At 37.2% G+C, this 20859-nt stretch overlaps 1 protein-coding gene across 1 annotated transcript in view; it reads left to right on the forward strand.

Annotated features, from left to right (window-relative positions):
* Window positions 1–15036, forward strand: part of LOC131688190 (zinc finger protein 25-like) — a 57579-nt gene extending 42543 nt beyond the window's left edge. Inside the window, exon 7 of the mRNA XM_058972360.1 lies at window positions 14800–15036. Coding sequence (XP_058828343.1) covers window positions 14800–15036 — 237 coding nt within the window. The remainder of the gene's footprint in view (window positions 1–14799) is intronic.
* The last annotated feature ends 5823 nt before the right edge of the window (window positions 15037–20859 follow it).

Consider the following 20859-nt stretch of genomic DNA (forward strand, 5'->3'; position numbering starts at 1 on the left):
TCTACGATCGCTGCCTATGGCGGAGTGTTAAGCTCGTCATCGGTGACATCAACATGCTGATAGGCCAGTGGCATTGTATAAACCGGTTATCGCACAGGATAGTTTGTACACCTAAATAGTGAAACAGTAGACGACAAGAGTATTGCAAGAATCAACTTGGAGACGCGCGCAGTCGACGACAGATTCCGGATCTACCTAAGATTCATGAAAAAATGAACCGCTGGCAATGATCAACTGTCATGTGAACTACTCAAACACAGAGTAGATGAATTGGCTAGAGCACTCCACTGGGTGCTTTTGAAGATCTGGAAGGAGGAGATTTTACCGAAGTATAGGATGTAGGGAGTAGTATGTCCCATCTATAAAAATGGTGTTAAGCGGGATTTTTGCAACTAATTACCGATTAATCACATTTCTGTACTGCCCTTGTATGCAAAGGTGACGTATATTTTTCAGGAAATCGATTTTAAAATCTTGCATGGTGCGGTTAAAAGCATACTTTCGCCACTTTGTTTTTCACATTTCAACAGGTTATTTTTTATTTTTTTTAAGTCGTTTGCACTGAAAGATGCGAATTTTCGTAGTGAACTTAAAAATACGAAAAAGTTAAATTTGACCAAAGTGGCGTTGAAGTCACTTTTGCTTATTAGGATAGTAAACGTCATCTACAAGGTGTTCTCCCAAATTCTTTGTTGCCTCCTATAACCGTTAAGGCCTATAATGCACTAATACGGGTTGCATTAATATCTTCAACCAAGCTATTTGCAATAACATTCTTGAAAACTTTGCTGAAGACACTAAGTCTCGAACTAAATTTAATTGGAATTAGTAATGCATCCAACTGGAAAAATTAATCAACAAAATTATGCAGCTAAATACTAAACCTGCAAAAGCTGATGGTTTCCAAATTATGGTATCTTGCCGCCATTCGATACCCAAATGTACATCATGAATAGCGAAAAACGTGACAAATTTTCAATTTTTTGTATTACCAATCTTAGCTAGTAGCACTATATATAAGTGATAACCCAAAAAAGTCAATGCACATAAAAACCGATTCTGACCTGTTAGAGACAAGCGTAAAACGCCATTTTTCATCAGTTTCCATGTAGGTGTTTTCGTTGAGCTATTTTGCTTGATATTTACATGATTTATCAACTATAGGATCCTCACTAAAATATTAGTTACAGATCCCAGATCCCACAATTTACAAAAGGTCCCCATAACGTTTAAAACATTAAATTCTCAATGTAATGAACAGATAATAAACTTCCAAAATTATTATTTGAATATTTAAATAAACTAGTCAGCATCAAACATTTTTTCTTCAATTTAAATATTTTGGTTTGGAGGGGGTTTTAACCCCCAAACACCACCCCACTCCCCCTTGGCTACGCCACTGCTCGTTTTGACACTTGGTGTACGAATGTGGGTTCAAGATATCTCGAAAATTATTATTGAATGCTTGAAATTTGCTTTCGTGGTGTATCAGATTGCCACCACTAACCCCTACCTATAACATACATATGTCCAAAATTTGAAGAAAACAGTTATCTTTTGAAGTGATTCCAGAGCGTTTTTATGTGGAGAAGTCAGAAATAAACTAAGGAAAGTAAAAAAACGTGTCACAGTAATAGGAATCGTGACTCTACCACATGCGCTCGAAAGGTTGAAGCATACTCTAGTCTCCTTCCTCCCTTATATACTACAGCCCGATTGTGTTACAGTAAAGCACCACCAGCAAAACTGATGACAAAAGATGATGCCAACAGGAGACAGACAGAGTAGATGAAAGCTAAAGTATCTTGAGGGTTGGAATCGAGTGCTGTGGGAGGCCCCAAAAACGGTGCCTGTTTGCAAATGCTGAGCCCATCGTTCAATACGATCCTTCTATGGTAGATGGTTTGTTTTCGGGTTACGACTGTGACTTATTTTGTGTAGTGTAATTAATTGTTTTTTTCATGCACCGTACAATTCAATGACACCTTGCACGATGACGACATTGAAAGAAGAAATAACAGTTCAGCAAACGTATTTACAAGGAGTTATTTCTAAAGCGATTCGAACCGAGGTAACTATGATCGAACAAAAGAAAATCTAAGTCCATGTACACAAGTTCTCTGAACTGTTAAAAAAGTTAAAACATTTTCATGCAATGTAATTGGAACAGAGATATCTTCCACGCTAATCCATGAACCACGGGTAGTAATGAAACCATCTACCAATTATGTACCGTTTCACACTAACGCAAGGGTATAGGTACCATCCCTCAACACCACTGGAAGTTGTTAGCATTGTGCGAGCAAGAGCTTTGTTCTCGAGTTTTCCTTCATTTTGTGTATGCCCTGCACCACACTCACCGCTACCGATAAGCGCGCATGGATGGTTGGAAGTGTAGACAGGAAAAGTGGCAGAACTGACATCACGTTTATGCTAAGTATGCGGTTGGGTATAGGTATATGTACGTTACAAGATGTTGTGGGCCATCATCATTCGTGCTGGAGATATTTTGTCCTTAGGTATTAAGAAGCGGGGGAGTCAATTTGTAGAAGATGGTTCAAATTGGATACTTGGCATGTGTGAAATAATTATCCGCGCCATGAAGATGAATGAAAATGATCTATTTTTGAAATAATGGAATTGTCAATTCATGGGAAAAATGCATTTAATCCACCTAGCAGTATGAGAGGACCTTTCTTATTACTCTAAAGTATATTCATAATTTGTAATTGTACACCTCAAAAAAGTCCCTGTGTAAAATATTAGCTAGTATTGAAGCCAAATGTGTTAGAAACTATTTTTAAGTTTGCAGGATTTAACTATACACTAGAGTGACAAGAAAAAATATTACCCCAGATGGACCATCCTGAGTCGATTGTCAGTCCCATCTGTTCCTAGTTTGACCCAAATCGGACAAATCTTGCTATCGGAGTAATAAACTGATTCATACAGCGGTGAAATTGTGAGTTTGCAGGTTTTCTCCATGTAATTTGTTGAAAAAATCCATACCAACTTCAAGTACGTTGGTCCGATAGCTAAACTTGTCCGATTTGGCTCAAATTTGGACTGGGAATCGTCCCAGGGATGGGCCGATTGGGTTTTCAAAAGTTTGTTTCTTTTTCTTGACAGTCTATTGGAACGATCCCCAAAATTAGCTTAATTCGTGATTTTCGGCCAAAACATTTTAGGTTTTGTCCGATTTTTGTTTGAAGATTCGCCATTGCACAGTGGTCCGAATTCACAATTTAGCAAGACAAAAATGTTTGTGGCTAAACCTTATGTTTTAGAGCTATGATGTCTTCAGGACAAATAATCAGTATTGATTAGGCCATCTCCAGATGTAGATGGTATTAGGGTGGCTCTTATTGTTAGGGTGCTTCAAAAACTATTTTCTGATTGTGATGAGATAGAATATTGCAGTCTTCAGCAACATTGTAGGGGAACTTACACCAAGCAACTTTGCCGAAGACGTTATAGTTGTATCTCCAAAGGTTTTTATTTTATAGCTATTTTAATTGAGCAACTTAGGGTGTTCCTAACATAAACAGTTTTTTTGCTCTAACTTTTTTATTTTTTATTTCTCATAAACGGTGTCTTCAGACAACTTGTAAAGCTTATGGAGGCACATTTTTTCATAAAAGAAGAATTCAGATATCACTTTCAGAACCGAAGTTATGAGTAATATTGAATAAAAAATAAGTCCTTTTAAAATATTTATATCTAAAATTGGGGCAAACAAAAATAATTGCTTCTTCTTGCATTTCAAAGAACATACTTTCAGGCATATTTAGAAAAAAAATTGCGAAGGTGATATTTCTGAAAAAATTTAAATGAAGTTTGAATATTGTGATTTTACTACTGAAAAATTCCTCATGTATAGTCAAAATTTCTCGAATGGGTCACCCAAATTAGGTGATATCGCAATTTCGATGGAAGATCCATTTTTTGGTAGTATATGGCATTGCAAAACCAAATCCAGATGGGTTCCGCGAAAAAAAATTTTTTTTATAATTTTTTTTAAGCTGCGTACAAGGATTTCCAAATACGCTATGCTCGTCCCCACATTTAATTTAGAATAATGTAAATGGCGGACCATCTTTTTTCTCGACGGCATGTTGTTAAAAAGATTTATTCCATTTTTTATAGACAATTGTTTAAAAAATCTACAAAAAATTCGGATTGGAAAAAATTACGAACAATCTGTGACAATTTTTTGCTGATTAGTTCGTTAAAATTTAATTAGGTCGCCCGTAGTAACATTTTAAAAATAAGCGGGCTAAAAACTTCAAATGTCAATATTTTCACAGACTAACACACATAAAACTGGAAAACAATTCTTCGCCCGCTTTAACGGTCATTTTTAGTTGGGACTGTGGTCGCATTTGAGATTATGGCACCACTTATATATCGTCGATGTTGTGCTATCTTATAACAAACGCCATTTTGGGGTAAACTTAGTTAGATATGCCATATAACTTGTCTAAAAAATCTCTACAAAATCGCGTTTTCAGAATGTTAACATTCTGCTTGGTTACTGAGATATAGTGAGAAACGTGCTAAGAAATTTTTAAATTTTTGCTTCAAATGACTGTTTCTGTGCATTGGCTCTAGTTATTTTGATGCATAAGATATTTTTATGTGTAAAACTATCTGAGAAACACAATGGCATAATCATTTTTAAAACAAAAATACACAATTTCTGAGAAAAATGCAGTTGAAGTTTTAAACCGAAAATGTAGCACTGTAACTAAAAATGAGTATTTATTCTAGATTCCCTGGCCCATTTCCTTCAAAATGTACCTCATCGATTGTTTATAGACCAAATATAGTCAAAGATATGAATAAAAGTTAATAAATTAATGATTTATTTCTATGGAAAATTTTCCATGCACGATTATGACACGCCATACAAATTTTGTCATCAATACACACCTATGACACGTGTGAGTGCGACTTTTATGTACATTTATAGTAAAAACAACATAGTCAACCGGTCTTCGTAATATTTGAGATGTTAATGCAGAGTAGATAGATGCATCAATTGTCTTCTTTGAATTGTTTTTACCATTTATAAGTTTCAATATATTCAATCTCAAACATTAAAAATCATTTTTCTCGAAATGTGCTAAATGGCTCTTGTCATAAGATAGGACAACAGCGACGATATGCGCAAGTATACGGGAGATAGACCACTACTGAAAAATTGCGCCTGAGCCTGAGGGATAACCCTTTTGTAAATTAATGGTTGGGACCGCGTATAAAAGGTGGAGCTAGTGTTCTAGTAAAATTCGCGAATCGATATTTTTTTAACAAATTTCCTCAAAGTGTTATGTCTGTTAACCTATGACATTATGGTAAAAACAAATTTTTTTAGGTGCCCATCTTGATTTGGTTTTGCAATGCCACATGCTACCAAAAAATTGGATCTTCCATCGAAAATGTGACAATTTGGGTGGCCCATTCGACAAATTTTGACTCTACATGAGGAATTTTCGGTAGTAAAATCACAATTTTCAAACTCCATTTAAATTTTTTTCCGAAATATCACCTTCGCAATTTTTTTTCTGAACTTGCCTGAAAGTATGCTCTTTGAAATGCAAGAAGAAGAAATTATTTTTGTTTGCCCCAATTTTAGATATAAATATTTTAAAAGGACCTATTATTTATTCAATATTACTCATAACTTCGGTTCTGAAAGTAATATCTGAATTCCTTCTATTATGAAAAAATTTGTCTCGATAAGCTTTACAAGTTGTCTGAAGACACCACATATGAAAAATAAAAAATAAAAAAGTTAGAGCAAAAAAACTGTTTTTGTTAGGAACACCCTAAGTTGCTCAATTAAAATAGCTATAAAATAAAAACCTTTGGAGATACAACTATAACGTCTTCGGCAAAGTTGCTTGGTGTAAGTTCCCCTACAATGTTGCTGAAGACTGCAATATTCTATCTCATCACAATCAGAAAATAGTTTTTGAAGCACCCTAACAATAAGAGCCACCCTAATACCATCTACATCTGGAGATGGCCTAATCAATACTGATTATTTGTCCTGAAGACATCATAGCTCTAAAACATAAGGTTTAGCCACAAACATTTTTGTCTTCCTAAATTGTGAATTCGGACCACTGTGCATTGTACGATGGCGTAGATTTGCGTGAGTGTATTTTTTATTTTTTTAAAATCGGAAGATAATCATTCTGGAACGCACGAGTTATAACTCCTGTAACCCTGAAGAGTGTCCGGATTGTGCGGCCTCGATGATCTTGGATCATATTCTCACAATCGCGTCACCTAGTGACGAGAAGAATTTTTTTTTCTAGTCACTAGATATAGTGACTGTGAGAATGGGCCCTATTGATGATGACATGGATATAGACTTATCGAGCTGCGTTGGTAGTGCCTTAATAACAATAATCTGGCAAAAAGGTTACTTTATTAAAAATGATTAAAATATTTTATCTTTCAATCACCATAATAGTCTATGCTGTGTAAAAAAGCCATCTAAATAGAAAATATTTCCCTTTTTTGTCTATTTGGTAAATATATGTTGAAAAATACGCTAAAGATAATTTGTTCCCCTTGTTATTCTCATGTTCAAAAACTAAAAAAAAATCCTGTTTTATGAACCATTGATGAGGAGACCAAACGAAAACGACACACTTGTAATCGGGACGCCAACTAAAAAAAACATGTCGACTTTTCGCGGTAATATCTCCCAAATGAACGAATATACATCGAACACTTGATTTTTTTTTATCCCAACTATCGTACACAATTGGACTTGAAATGAATCATACCGCTTGTATTTCTAGATTCGAGTAATTTTATGTTTGGCTATGAAAATGATTTTAAACAAATTTAACGAAGAAGGATATTGAATATTCTTCTTTCGATTGGTGGAAATGTAAAACAGTTAAGAATGATTTTTTCTTGACGTATACACTATACACAGCTCAGTTCGCTTTATGCATATGCTTGAACTAGTTACATTACACTTCTGATGAAACCTATGACCAGAGGCGGATCCAGAAAAAAATTTCGGGAGGGGTCCGAAATTTCGATTTTAAATTGAACATTATACAATTCGTAATACGTAATAACCTTATTAAAAGCATATCAGTTTTGTCAATCAAATTTGGTTTGGAGTAATTTTGAGTTTAAAGCTAATATAAAATTGAAACTAATTAAAAATTTCTCAACAAGTAAAATAATTTCGGAGGGGGTCCGGACCCCCAGGACCCTCCCCCTGGATCCGCCACTGCCTATGACAAAGAACCTATAGGTATACTGCAACAACAAAAAGCGACAATACTGGAAAGAACCATCATTTCTATTTCTGCAACAAAGAACGGGATACTGACAATGAATTAATCACTTGAGGATCAACAAAATGTATGTTGATTTCAAAGGTGATTCGATTCTGTTAGCGAATTGGAATGATTAATGAAAGAGAGAGCGAGTGACTTTTCGTGTAGTTTTAAGTCGAGTAGTGTCATATGCAACGTGGAACTACTCATGCTCAAGCAGCTGAGACTAACCAACACTAAACGGAACAATTTAGTCTAAAAACTAGTATACAAAATTATGTAAAATGTCGGTAACGTTGTGGAAAAGTCGAGAATAGTACTTGGATTCTAGTGGTTTATTGCTTTTTGTTTTTCATATGTTATCATCGTGCAAGCCTAGGCTACTGGTAATGCTTAACGTGTAACGTTGGGCGATAGCCCACCATTCGCTAAAAAAAACAACTCGACCGTACTTTATCCGCATATTATTCTTCGGGAAATAGACGGAATATGTTGAAAAATGATGTTTTTCGTTAGTCTCTAGTACGCCACGATGGATTTTTATGAGCATTTCCAAATTTTTTGTATTATGCGGTGCTTCAAAATAAATAAAAAAGTAATCTGTTAAAGGTTGTAGGTCTGGTCAAGTACAACCCAAAATCACATTTGATCAATTTAATATACCCTCAAAATCTTAATGTACCCAGCAAAAACAAATTTTCAGGATTTTCGGCGCGAAAAAGTTTCTACACGGTCATTTTTCAATCGATTTTCAATTTGGAAAATTCTGCAAAGAAGAAATAACCTTTCCAACGGTATGCTACTTTATGTTAATTTGTTGAAAATATTACGCGGTTTTCGGACAACAATATGAAAATAACCATTATTTCGCGATTTTTTCATGAAAAATATGAAAATTGTTCAACATTTTTATACATTTGTTTAAAAAATAATTTTGAGAGCACATTTAATTCCGCATCCAACGACCTATTCATAATCAAAATCGGTTGGAAAATGGCAGTTATTATTTTTTTTTCCAAATTAGAAACTTGCTCCCATGAACTTTGAAGGGGACGCACAGTGAGCAAAAATATGCACAAAACGCGTCTTTTTATGAAAAGGCTGGATGGCCTTTACCATGAAAGATGTTTTTATGCCTGAAAAATTGAGTGCTAGTATATAGAAAAATCGCACGGAACGCTATCATACCTGTTTTGCCCTAATTCCCCCTTTTGTTTGAAACTGAATTTATACCTAGGAAAAAAGTTGAATACGGAAGACCAAAATAGGTATTTCTTATGTGAAAAAACACAGAGAATCGATTGAACATAATTAAATTAATCTCTCGAAACGTATACACTAGACTGGTTCAAATTTATATGGAAGAAAATATTTCCTGCAGAATGTAAGCTCCACCTGGCCTTACTGATTCCTTTTATGGTTCATGGTAATAGAACAAATTTTGGTACCGATCCTTTTCTCAAAAAATCACCTCAACAACCGATAGCGTATGGCAGAGGCAGCTATTCAAACAGGGTTACCATGATTAATAATAAAATTTACTTGTTTTGAAGACATGCTGCCTCTTTAGGTTATAACGTTTTTCAGCGAATTTTCACAAACCCTCAATGTTCCACGAATATGTTCACTAGAAGAATACCTTTAGAAATATATAGTGTTCTTATTAATTGGTTGATGATATAATTTTTTGAGAATTTATTTTAGATGTAAACCGATTTTCTATACTAATTTCCATACAAACTTTGAAATTTTTGGAGAGTCCGTAGATACAACCGATCGGTTCCAAAATTTTCACAATTATTAACGATCATAAAAGGAATCAATAGAGCCTGGTGGAGCTAATAGCCAAAAATTGAACCAATTTAGTATACACCCATTTTACTCCAATTCTTCGTACAACTAAAGTTTGAGGTGAATCCTGCCTTTATATTTCGGTAAAAGGCTATTTTTTTAACTGGGATGGCCCACCTCACACCCATACACATCTTTTGTAGTGTGGAAGATTTACGAGCAGATATTTTTCGATAGTAGTTTTCACTCATAAGAGATTCCTTTAATCTTACTTCACCTCCGTATATGCCCATCCTTCTCTCACTATTCGAAAGGTATTGATGTGCCCATTTTTTATTGTCCATGTTATGTTTAAAAACTATTCACATTTCATTATATTTATTCACATTCTGTTTCTAAGTGAAACTGAAGTGCCTGCACATTCACTATTCCTTCGCATTGTTTAATGAATGATATGTAGCACATAAAAGTTTTCAGTATCAAAACTCTACGCGATGATCTTACGCTTTCTAAAGTTGAACGGAGTAATTCCTCGAAGGATAGCATTCGCCAACCTCCTTCAATAATCGCAATCTTGTTCTGCAAAAGCTGCCATGCTGCTGTTACTCGAGGGCATTCGCAGAATTAGTGTTTTAGCGTTTCAAGTCCTGCGTGACAGTGAACACAGCCTTGTCCGTCCGCACGTTGAATTTTATACATCAATTTCCTATGTTCGGTTTTTTCGTTTATTAGCATGTACAGTTCACTTCGCTGATCCGAGGTCAATCGTCGATCTGAGATGTTCTGTTATGTTCGTTTCCAGTTTATCCCTGGGAATTTCCGACTCTTGGAAGTTCTATCTGACCTGACAGACGAGGCCCGCTTCCGGACATTGTTGTAACTGTGGAGTAAGATTTACATAGTTGAGGCTTACTGTTCTCAGACATGGTAGGCCTGCAGGAATCACGGCTCGATATTGCGCGTTCCGCAGAATAAACGATCTGTAGTACGGCATGCTGTCAAGCTCTTTAAGGTGACGGTTTATCAGTAAAGCCTTCGCTTTCACCGCTGGAAGATGTAATTTCAGACCCCCTTGCTCCTTATTTTTGGTTAGCTGTTGCATTGGAATTCGCGCTGGTACACCTTTCTATATAAAGGTTCCCATCATTGACGTCAGCTTAGCCGTATGAACACAGTATGGTAGCAGAATATAGGCTAGATACCATATTCTCAAGGCTAGAAACGTATTCAGCACCGCAACTTTCTGACACAAAGTGAGTGATCGCATACCATGTAAGCGCAACTGCTGTGCAAACCTTCCTATCATGGCATTCCAATTGAGTGTGTTCATTGTCTTTATTGAGTTGGCGAATATGACCCCAAGAATTGTTACTTGGTCCTTCAACTGTACCTAAGGTATATGTAGTGGAGTTACATCAATGAAACCAACATCAACAGAGACCGTTTTCTGCCAATTTAGCGTTGCACCGGACAAATTTTCGAACCGAGAGAATATCTCTCGAATTTTCTGAGCTCTCTCACTCGATGTAACAATCATACTGATATCATCGGCGTTTGCCACAATAAGATCGTTTGCACACACTTGCTCAAGAAGCCTATGGATGAGCGGAAGGAGGTAGATCGTGAACAGCAACATGCTTATCGGATCTCCCTGTCGCACAGATTGTTGTACTGGAAAAGCGGCAGTGAGATGTCCGTTAATCAGTAGCCGAGAAGAAGAGCGAGTAGCAATCTCTGAGATAAGGTTCACGAATCGGGAATTTATTCCGAGTCAACGCATGTTGTAGTGCAGGAAGGAATGCCGGACACGATCGAAAGCATGATCAAAATCGAAAGAGATTAGTTTACCTCTCTGTTTTCGCCTTATCAGCTGAGCGACTCAGTCTTTCAAAGCTAGAACAGCTTGGAAGATGTTCCGATCGGGGTTCGCACACTTTTGCGCTTTATTGAAGATATTGTGTAATCGCATAACACTCTCAAGCCTTGATTTGAGTATTCGAGAGAGAATTTTGTAATCAAAGTTCAGTAATGGGATCGGTCTGTAACTCCCAACTGTGTTGCCGGCGCCTTTCTTTTTCACCAACACGATTAATCCGTCAACAATTTTTTCTGGTATGTCAGCACTCATAGCCTCATTGAGCACAAGATTCATTTCTATGTGTATAATATCGAAGGAACGACGGTAAAATTCTTTCGCAAGGCCATCTGGGCCCGGAGATTTCCTGGATGCACTTGATTTGATCGCTAAAAATATCTCTGCGGTAGTAATCTCGCTCATCATTGCTTCGTTGTGTTGATCATCCGGGATAATCCTGTCACACTGAAACGCACGATCAGGGGATATCTCTACTTCCCCCGTGCTCTCAGTATAAAGATTGGAAAAAATAGCTGTACATGTGTTCGCTAATCTCTCCGGCATCTTCCAACGCTTCTTCATTCTCGTTCTAGATTCTTGTAATAGTGGTTCTCTTCCTCTTTCGTTCGCCAAGCTGAAACGTAGAAAGCGGCTCCCCTGTTACATGTGTCTCGTTTACTCGCACAAACATTTGCGTGTGTCTTCGTTGGAGGGCAAGCATTTCACCCTTTAATCGATTGATTGTTGATAGCATTGCAGGATTTTGGTAATAGCTAACGTACGCTCGCTTTAGCTGCACGTATAGTGTCTGTTGTTCGTAATGATAGTCTTCATAGGCAAGCTTCGATTTCCACTTGAAAACCTATTTTAATCCACCTAGCGGTGCAATTGTGCCTTTCTCAATCATGAATCACGAGAATGTGTGCGTTGTTTATATTCATTAAAAACTTTTAAATGAATATATTACATTTTATTATTATACATCACATGACAACTATATACAGGAAAATAAATCATTATTCGAGTTCTAAAATTTTTAAAAAGCAAAAACAGCCACAGTAATATCGAACTGAAAAAAAGGGCGAAATCGGCAAAGTCCCAAAAAGTCGATTTTTATAAAAAAAAAATTTTCGAGATAACATAAAATCTCGACGTTTCATGCATTTTAAAGATGTTTGGCATCAAAAATACGAATTCGATTTCTGAAATTTCATGGGGTCCCCCCATTGAAAAAAATTTTGAGTTCCGGCTTATATGGGAATTTCATGTGTGACCGGACCGTTCAGTCTATATTTCCGGAACCATACAAGCGGTCCGTGCGAAATGTTACAGACATCTGTGGGGATAATATAGCTATCATTTGGGACTAAGTTTGTGAAAATCGGCCCAACCATTTCCGAGAAACTGATATGAGTTTGCTAGTTATGAAAGATGGCCGCTTTTCCCGGGCACTTCCGGAACCGTCTATGGTGGTCAATGTAGTCAACGAAAGTTTTTTTGGCCGTCGGTGACCTAGAACTGCAAAGTTAAGTTATTTGAGAGACATTTTAGCGAAATTTTTACCTTTTTTGCTTTCATCGGAGTATCGGTTTGAATCACAATTTGCTATGTGATCGCACGCCACAACCTGTAACTCCGGAACCGGAAGTCGGATCGGGATGAAATTAAATAGCCATTTACGGGGACGCAATACCTTTCATTTGAGGCCAAGTTTAGTCGAATCGGTTTAGCCATCTCCGAGAAACCGATGTGACTGTTATTCCGAATTTAGATACTTCCGCCAGGGCTTCCGGAACCGATGATGGTGGCCAATGTGACCAAAGAGACTTTGAATGGCTGTTAATGACCTAGTACTACAAATCGAAGCAGTTGTGGTCACATTTTGGAAAAATTTTCACCATTATACATTCATTGCAGAATTTCTTAAAATCGACGTTTTCTGCGTGATCGTACTCATCACCCTGTAATTCCGGAACCGGAAGTCGGATCCATTAGAAATTCAATAGCAGCCTATGGGAACGTTGCACCTTTCATTTGGGACTAAGTTTGTAAAAATCGGTTCATCCATCTCTGAGAAAAGTGAGTGAGATTGTGTTCGCGTACACACACACAGACGCACATACACACACACATACATACACACACACATACATACACACACACAGACATTTGCCGAACTCGACGAACTGAATCGAATGGTATATGTCACTCGGCCCTCCGGGCCTCCGTTAAAAAGTCGGTTTTCAGAGCAATTGCAATACCTTTCTATTGAGAAAGGCAAAAAGGTGCAAAATCGGCAGTCCCAAAAAGTCGATTTCCAAAAAAAAAAAAAAATTCGTGATAACATAAAATCTCGACGTTTCATGCATTTTAAAGATGTTTGGCATCAAAAATACGAATTCGATTTCTGAAATTTCATGGGGTCCCCCCTTTGAAAAAAATTTTGAGTTCCGGCTTATATGGGAATTTCATGTGTGACCGGACCGTTCAGTCTATATTTCCGGAACCATACAAGCGGTCCGTGCGAAATGTTACAGACATCTGTGGGGATAATATAGCTATCATTTGGGACTAAGTTTGTGAAAATCGGCCCAACCATTTCCGAGAAACTGATATGAGTTTGCTAGTTATGAAAGATGGCCGCTTTTCCCGGGCACTTCCGGAACCGTCTATGGTGGTCAATGTAGTCAACGAAAGTTTGTTTGGCCGTCGGTGACCTAGAACTGCAAAGTTAAGTTATTTGAGAGACATTTTAGCGAAATTTTTACCTTTTTTGCTTCCATCGGGGTATCGGTTTGAATCACAATTTGCTATGTGATCGCACGCCACAACCCGTAACTCCGGAACCGGAAGTCGGTTGGGGATAAAATTTAATAGCCATTTACGGGGACGCAATACCTTTCATTTGAGGTCAAGTTTGGTCGAATCGGTCTAGCCATCTCCGAGAAACCGATGTGACTGTTACTCTGAATTTGGATACTTCCGCCGGGGCTTCCGGAACCGATGATGGTGGCCAATGTGACCAAAGAGACTTTGAATGGCTGTTAATGACCTAGTACTACAAATCGAAGCAGTTGTGGTCACATTTTGGAAAAATTTTCACCATTATACATTCATTGCAGAATTTCTTAAAATCGACGTTTTCTGCGTGATCGTACTCATCACCCTGTAATTCCGGAACCGGAAGTCGGATCCATTAGAAATTCAATAGCAGCCTATGGGAACGTTGCACCTTTCATTTGGGACTAAGTTTGTAAAAATCGGTTCATCCATCTCTGAGAAAAGTGAGTGAGATTGTGTTCGCGTACACACACACAGACGCACATACACACACACATACATACACACACACATACATACACACACACAGACATTTGCCGAACTCGACGAACTGAATCGAATGGTATATGTCACGGCCCTCCGGGCCTCCGTTAAAAAGTCGGTTTTCAGAGCAATTGCAATACCTTTCTATTGAGAAAGGCAAAAAGACTGTATTTTCGGTTTTGTATACATCACCCACCACAGCATCCACGACGAATAGTTTCTACGTTGAGCGGTCCAGTATTGCCAGCGTATTTGGAGTTCTTCCAGGTTTTCAGAGGTAAGGAGGCGAGGACGAAGAGACCAGAAACACCAGAAACCAGAAAGATGAGGAAGACAAAGTCTTACTGTCACTGCTTTATGGTTGGTAAACGAACACACATGCGTGTGAATAGTTCTCAGCTGCTCACAGAGTCCAGTAGAAACGTACATTCGATCCAATCTTGACATTGAATTATGTGTTATGTATGTGTATCCGTCAGTTCTGGGATTTATCTTTTCCCATACATCGTGCACTTGTAGCTCGTGCACCGTAGCCTGCAGTGCTGGACTCGCATTCTGCCCAGTAGCATCACACTGTCGCAATACACAGTTAAAGTCCCCAGCAAGGATGAAGTGTTCGGTTCTATGTCGCCTGTAATACGCTATTGTGTTGTTAAAGAACCTTTCTCGCTCCGACCGCAGGGCTGTACCCGATGGAGTATATACATTACACAACGTTATGTCGTTAATCCGCAGCGCGATCAGACGCCCATCTAGGCTTCTATCGATGTTAGAACAGTGTATGTGCTGCTTAACGACTATTGCAGTTCCTCTTCGGTTATGGTCAACATTGCAGAACATTTTATACCCTGGCAATGTGAGTTGATCATCTTCCACCTCTTGCATGAAAATAATGTCCAAATCAATCGTACGGGCGAAGTCGCGAAGAGCATTGATTTTTGTAGTATTTGTAATTGTGTTTATGTTTATTGTGGCAATTTTGTAGCTAGTGTACGCCATTACAAATTAGTATCCCCACCCGGACTCGTGCTGCCTGTGTCTTGACGTATTTTTTCCCCGGTGATCTCCGTTTTGGACGTCTACTGTTAGACGATGTAGACTCGTCGGTTTCCAGATCATCGTTGCTCTCAGATAGAGCAGATTTTGATTGCGTATTTTCGATGTCTGGAGCTGGCCGGGTAGGTATTTTGAAGAGTATGGCCGATCTTGTCTGATTAGTTATAGTAGAGGGTGCAGTCGGTGTCGAGTCCGAACCGTGGTCTTCTCGTTGGGGATTCGGCTATGTCAGTATGGGGGCCGTTACGCATTGCTGTTGCGTACACGACTCCACGGGCAGGCCTTCTGGGTGTGAAATTGTCCTGGCTGTGCTAGTAGTGGGTTCGTTTGTCTTGTCTGCCTTTTTAGTAGGCTTATTAGTTGAAGATTTCGGTCTTTGCTGTCTCGGAGCGAGAGAATGTTTTGTTACGCTAGCGTATGATTATTCAGTTGTAAGCTTTTGGATCAAGAGCTTTTTGTTTTGCACGCAGGAGATGCCATTGTGCACGTACTCATTGCAATGCCGACATGTTTGGCGCTGTCTGTTACATCTTCAGACAAATCGACGAGTTTTACTTCCACTTTCCGTCCTCCATTAGGATCCGAAGCTTGAAGATTTTACCGTCAACATCGACTTCATGTTTGTTATCGTGTTCGTCGACAATTGCTGTTGAGAGCTCGTCTGTTTTCACGAAAGCACAGCCGAGATTTCTGCTGTATTGAATTCGTCTAACTTGCTCTCTTTCAGACCTAGAATAGAGCCAACAAAATGATGGAGCTCTTCAAAGCCTGGCTTTTTAGGTAGACTCGCATAATCGATGCGAAAAGTGTTTTCGCGATGCTTCATCCCGCTAACACGACCGCCGCAACGCGCTGGGCCCGACGGTGCCCTGTAGGTTCGAAACGTATTATGCAAGCTCTGTGTAAATCAAAGTCCGTGATCGACTTCCCTAGATCAGCGTTAGCTAAAAACACTTGCGCTTCTCTCGGAAGTAGAGCGCTAACTGCGTATAACATGTTAGGATAAAATATCAAAAATTTAGTGTTAAGAGCAAGCAAAGTCAAAAAAAGTAGTGCTTGGTAAAATTACTAATTTTTAGTTGATTTTTCATAAAAAAATAAATCAGCAAAAAAAAATATTTTAAAATTTTATGTGACAGGCAAACTTCTCACGTGAATTTTAAGCCTAAGATCACGAAAATCCCACAAAAACTGGTGATGTTATTAGGCACCTAGTGAAAATTTCGCTGTTTTTCACATATCTCTTTTGGCCTTAGACTAGTTTACAAGAAAAATGAAGTTGCGAGAAAAAGTGTTTTCTAGATTAATTTTGGGTCACTGAATACGAAAATATTACTCTATTTCTCATTCAAAGAAGTTCGAGTTTAAAAAAAACGTTTTTCTTTTGCTTCCGCTTTTTTTTGTTTTTGCTCTATTTTTTTATCACGGAAAAATAATTTGTCATATTTGCAGAATCTAATGTGACAGATTTTAACAATTTTAAGGTAATCGCGATAAGCTAAGAAGAAAGGTGTTTCCTCAGTTAATTTTGGATCGTTCAGTACGAAAACCAAGTCCATTTTTTGTTTTTTAAAAGAAGCATTTTCAAGATTTCTTTGAAACAGGTTTTTTTGAGTACTATTTTAGTTATTTGTCAATATCTTGTTCAAATAGGGTCCGATCGAAACAGTTTGAAAGGTATTGATGTGCCCTTTCCGAAAATGTATAATATGCGTAGATCAAATCTCGACAAAAATATGATTACGGCTAAAAAGCCAACTGTCAAAATTCTCTTTGAAAGGAAATTTCAGACAAACTATTACCCGCAAATCACAGATGTTTATAGTAAACAAAAGAAAAAAGTTTACTCTTGCATTAACTGCTATGAACTGCGTTTAGCCAGTAACGGTTTGTCCGCAATTTCCTTTCAAAGAGAATTTTGACAGTTGGCTTTTAAGCCGTAATCGTATGTTTGTCGAGAAGTGTACATTTCAATATTAATTCGTCAAAAGGGCGAAACTGTTTTTTGTGAACAAACTTGTTTCGCTCATTAGTCTGCTGCAGAGTGGAATTTCATGAAAAATATGCGTTAATGTAAATTTTTTTTATGGTAAATTAAGAGAAACCATCAAAATAAAAGTTTGTTTACAAATCTTATTCGCCCTTTTGTAAATTTAATATGGATTTATTATGATTACAATCGACCAAAGTAAAAAAAGACTAATTTTCGATCTTTTTTAAAAAAATGCATATTTCTAGTATATTTTTTATAATAAATCAAGGACATAAGAGAATTCATTTAGAATCTAATGAGATAAATAATCTTTTTGCATAAATTTTAATCAAATGGTCACATAAGTCGGATGAAAAATGTAGATGGTATGAAGCACTGAGTGAAAGTTGTAACTTTTTATCTTTCGTACAATCATACTTTCGGCTGAAATAATCTTCTATACTTGATAGTTATTGTTTGTGTTGGGTACTGTCTTCTCGAGCTTGCATCCATCCATCCTGCGGCATTTGAATGGTTTTGGATATTTCATTGTACAATTAAGTGCTCTTTTTAAACTGTGGAAATATCGTTGGAAAATTTTTGTTTTGTTTGTGGTGAGTACATATTTTACGAATTAAAGGAATTTTTGGCCTTTTGCTTCAACAGGCTTCACAGCAGATTCTCAGTTCACAGAATATTGCGTGGCTAGTGCTAAGATCCCACTGAGACTCCTTCCCGATAGGGACTCGAATATTTGACGACTGGCTTATGATACCAGTGCCACACCCTCTAAACCGCCGCACTAGGGCAGGGTCCGCTAAAATCATAAAATTTCCATTTCGCTCAATGTGCCATAGCATCAACATTTTCCATCCGATGTTAGTGATATTAGGCCTAAAATTAACGTAAACATATTGTTTGTCATCTTAGATTCTAATAGGTCCGAAAAAATTGGTTTTTCGGTAAAAAAAAAATCATTTAAAAATGAGTAACTTTTAAAAATTGTGAAAAATGCACTTTTTAAAACTTTGGTCACTTGCAGCACTAAATTTTTTACAAATTATGTTTTTGGAAAGGGCATCTCGGCACCTTTCAACCTGCATATTGACTAAATTAATTGAATGATTTTGACACAAAATATTGACTAAAAACTACAAAAAGTGCTCAAAAACGAGTTTTTTTTTGTTGAGAAAATCACAAAATCCCTTCTTTGAACAAAAAAATGAATATTGTTTTCGTGTTCAGCGACCCAAAATTAGTCCAAAAAATACTTTTTCTTGAAGCTTCATTTTTCTTGTAAACTAGTGTAATATACCTCCTAAGTTGACCATTTCGGAACTATGTACACTTGCCCTTGTATACAACATTTAATCACGCCATTCAACTCAGCACTCAAATATACACTAGAAATAGTCACGTATTAATTTTCCTACATTTTCCATCCCAATCTGAGTGGCTATTTTTATGATCGATTATACAAAAAAATTAAAACGCTTATAGAAACTGATCCTAACGTTCTAGAAACAAACAAAAAACGCAATTTCCATCAATGTGCTTCTACTTTCCGAAAATCAATACGCTGTGGTAACACACTCAAGTTGTTGTTTTTTTCTCGAACAGTGTTATTGTGGTTTATACAGTATGCCAATTTTCAGCTAGGGAGTGAAGAAAGACAGAAAATTTAATGATGAACTAAATGAGCTGCGATTAAAATTGTCAACGAATAATTGTCTCCAAATTGTGTGATACTTCTATTATAGATTTCTAATGCATCAATATTCAATTCTAACGAAGTTTGGAATGTAGTGACATAAAATAACTCTGATATTACTGATTGCCAATTACTTCGATAGAACATCTTCTCTTGCGGGACATCACGCTTGACTAGGTGTTTGTTCAGGAACACCTAGTGATGTCTGATTGTTGCAAATAATCGATTATCCGTTAATCGAATAATTTTTTAGAGCTTGATTAATTCATTCGATTAACCACCAAGATAATCGATTAAAATCAATAATCGATTACTTTGTAAACCAAAAAAAAGGTCGCTCGACACATTTTGAAAAATTTGGAGAAGCTTCGTCAAATTTTTTTTTTTTTTGCTCTGCGACTTTCATTTTCAATGCCACCCTTCATTAATTATGCTCTCGATTAATTGATAGCAACTACTCGATTTGCTCGATTATACCGAAAGCTTGTAATCGATTATTGATTTTTCGATTATTTTAGAAATTAATCGATTATTTGCGTTAATCGAGTAAAAAAAGACATCACTAATTACACAACTCGTTTCTCCGTCTTTGGAGCTAGCATCAATCTGGCGCTAGTTTTGTCCTTTCACTAAGTTAGTGTCGGGTTCTGATGAGACGAAGTCGAAACGCAAATTCCATAGCCAATGGTATACTGAATTATTTCTGTGGCTTTATGACTTTCATCGAAAATAATTACTGTTCACTAATAGAGCCTCCTAAGTTCAAAAATGCCCAGCAGCCTCGAGTGGTCATAGGATGCTACTTTCGACGATCAAAGTTTCTAGTGCTCTAGATATGTATTTTGGATAGTTGGTGCCTTTGAGAAATGAACATTATTTTAACAACTTTTATTTTGATATAGATAAGCAAAAACTAATACATACAATTACTTCTTTCGAATACGAAAAGAATCAATAATTGAGTGACTATTGACTATTTCCTTACAAATATATGGTTTGTTGACAAAATTTGGCTACCTATTGATTAGAAGGTATTCATTTATAAAACTTGTAGTCTATTTACCCTCGTTTATTTTGTATTTTCTAAATAATGAACTTTGAAAACCAAACGAAAACTTATTTCGAAACCATCCATCCCATCTCATAAGGGGGAAACTCCAACATCAAGCCCGATTCTAAAGCGAAAAGGTAAAATCATTTTTTTTCAATCCAATCGCATATGACATTGCGAAACACCGTTACAACAACAAAGCGAGTTTCGACGTGCACATAATTTAATCCGCTCCACCATCATCATCACGAACCAATTTCAGCCATACGCCGTCCATCGTTCGTAACAAACAAATGCGTACATACCATCCTATACTCTTCGTTTGATTCACAGAGTTCGTAAGCACAAAAGCCAGTTCGAAAAGCGGGTTGAATGTGATAGGAACAATATCCATTATGATGATTACGACAATGTCTCTTCTCCGCATACACACAGAGCTCTGCCGTCTGGCCTAATATTTCACCAGATTTCCACGTATTTTTTTTCCCATTTCACCTCCCATACCGTCACTGCAAAGCGACTCTGGGCAAATTGACATAGACGGAGTATGTCGGTGTTCGCTGGGAGATAAATAGGAAACTGGCTTCTCATCCCACAACCATTGCCGACACTATTTATTTTTGCAGCTTTTCATCTCTTGTGCACGATTTCCTTCTGCGAACACACACTTCAGCACACTTTCAACCGCCCTCTGGCTACGATAGATGCAAACTGCGGGTTTCACTGTTGTAGGCAGAAAAAAATATCACTATCCTTCACATCCTTCCTAGAACAACAACGGTCTTTGCT

This window comes from Topomyia yanbarensis, chromosome 3 (assembly GCF_030247195.1).
Source record: "Topomyia yanbarensis strain Yona2022 chromosome 3, ASM3024719v1, whole genome shotgun sequence".
Lineage (NCBI taxonomy): Eukaryota > Metazoa > Arthropoda > Insecta > Diptera > Culicidae > Topomyia > Topomyia yanbarensis.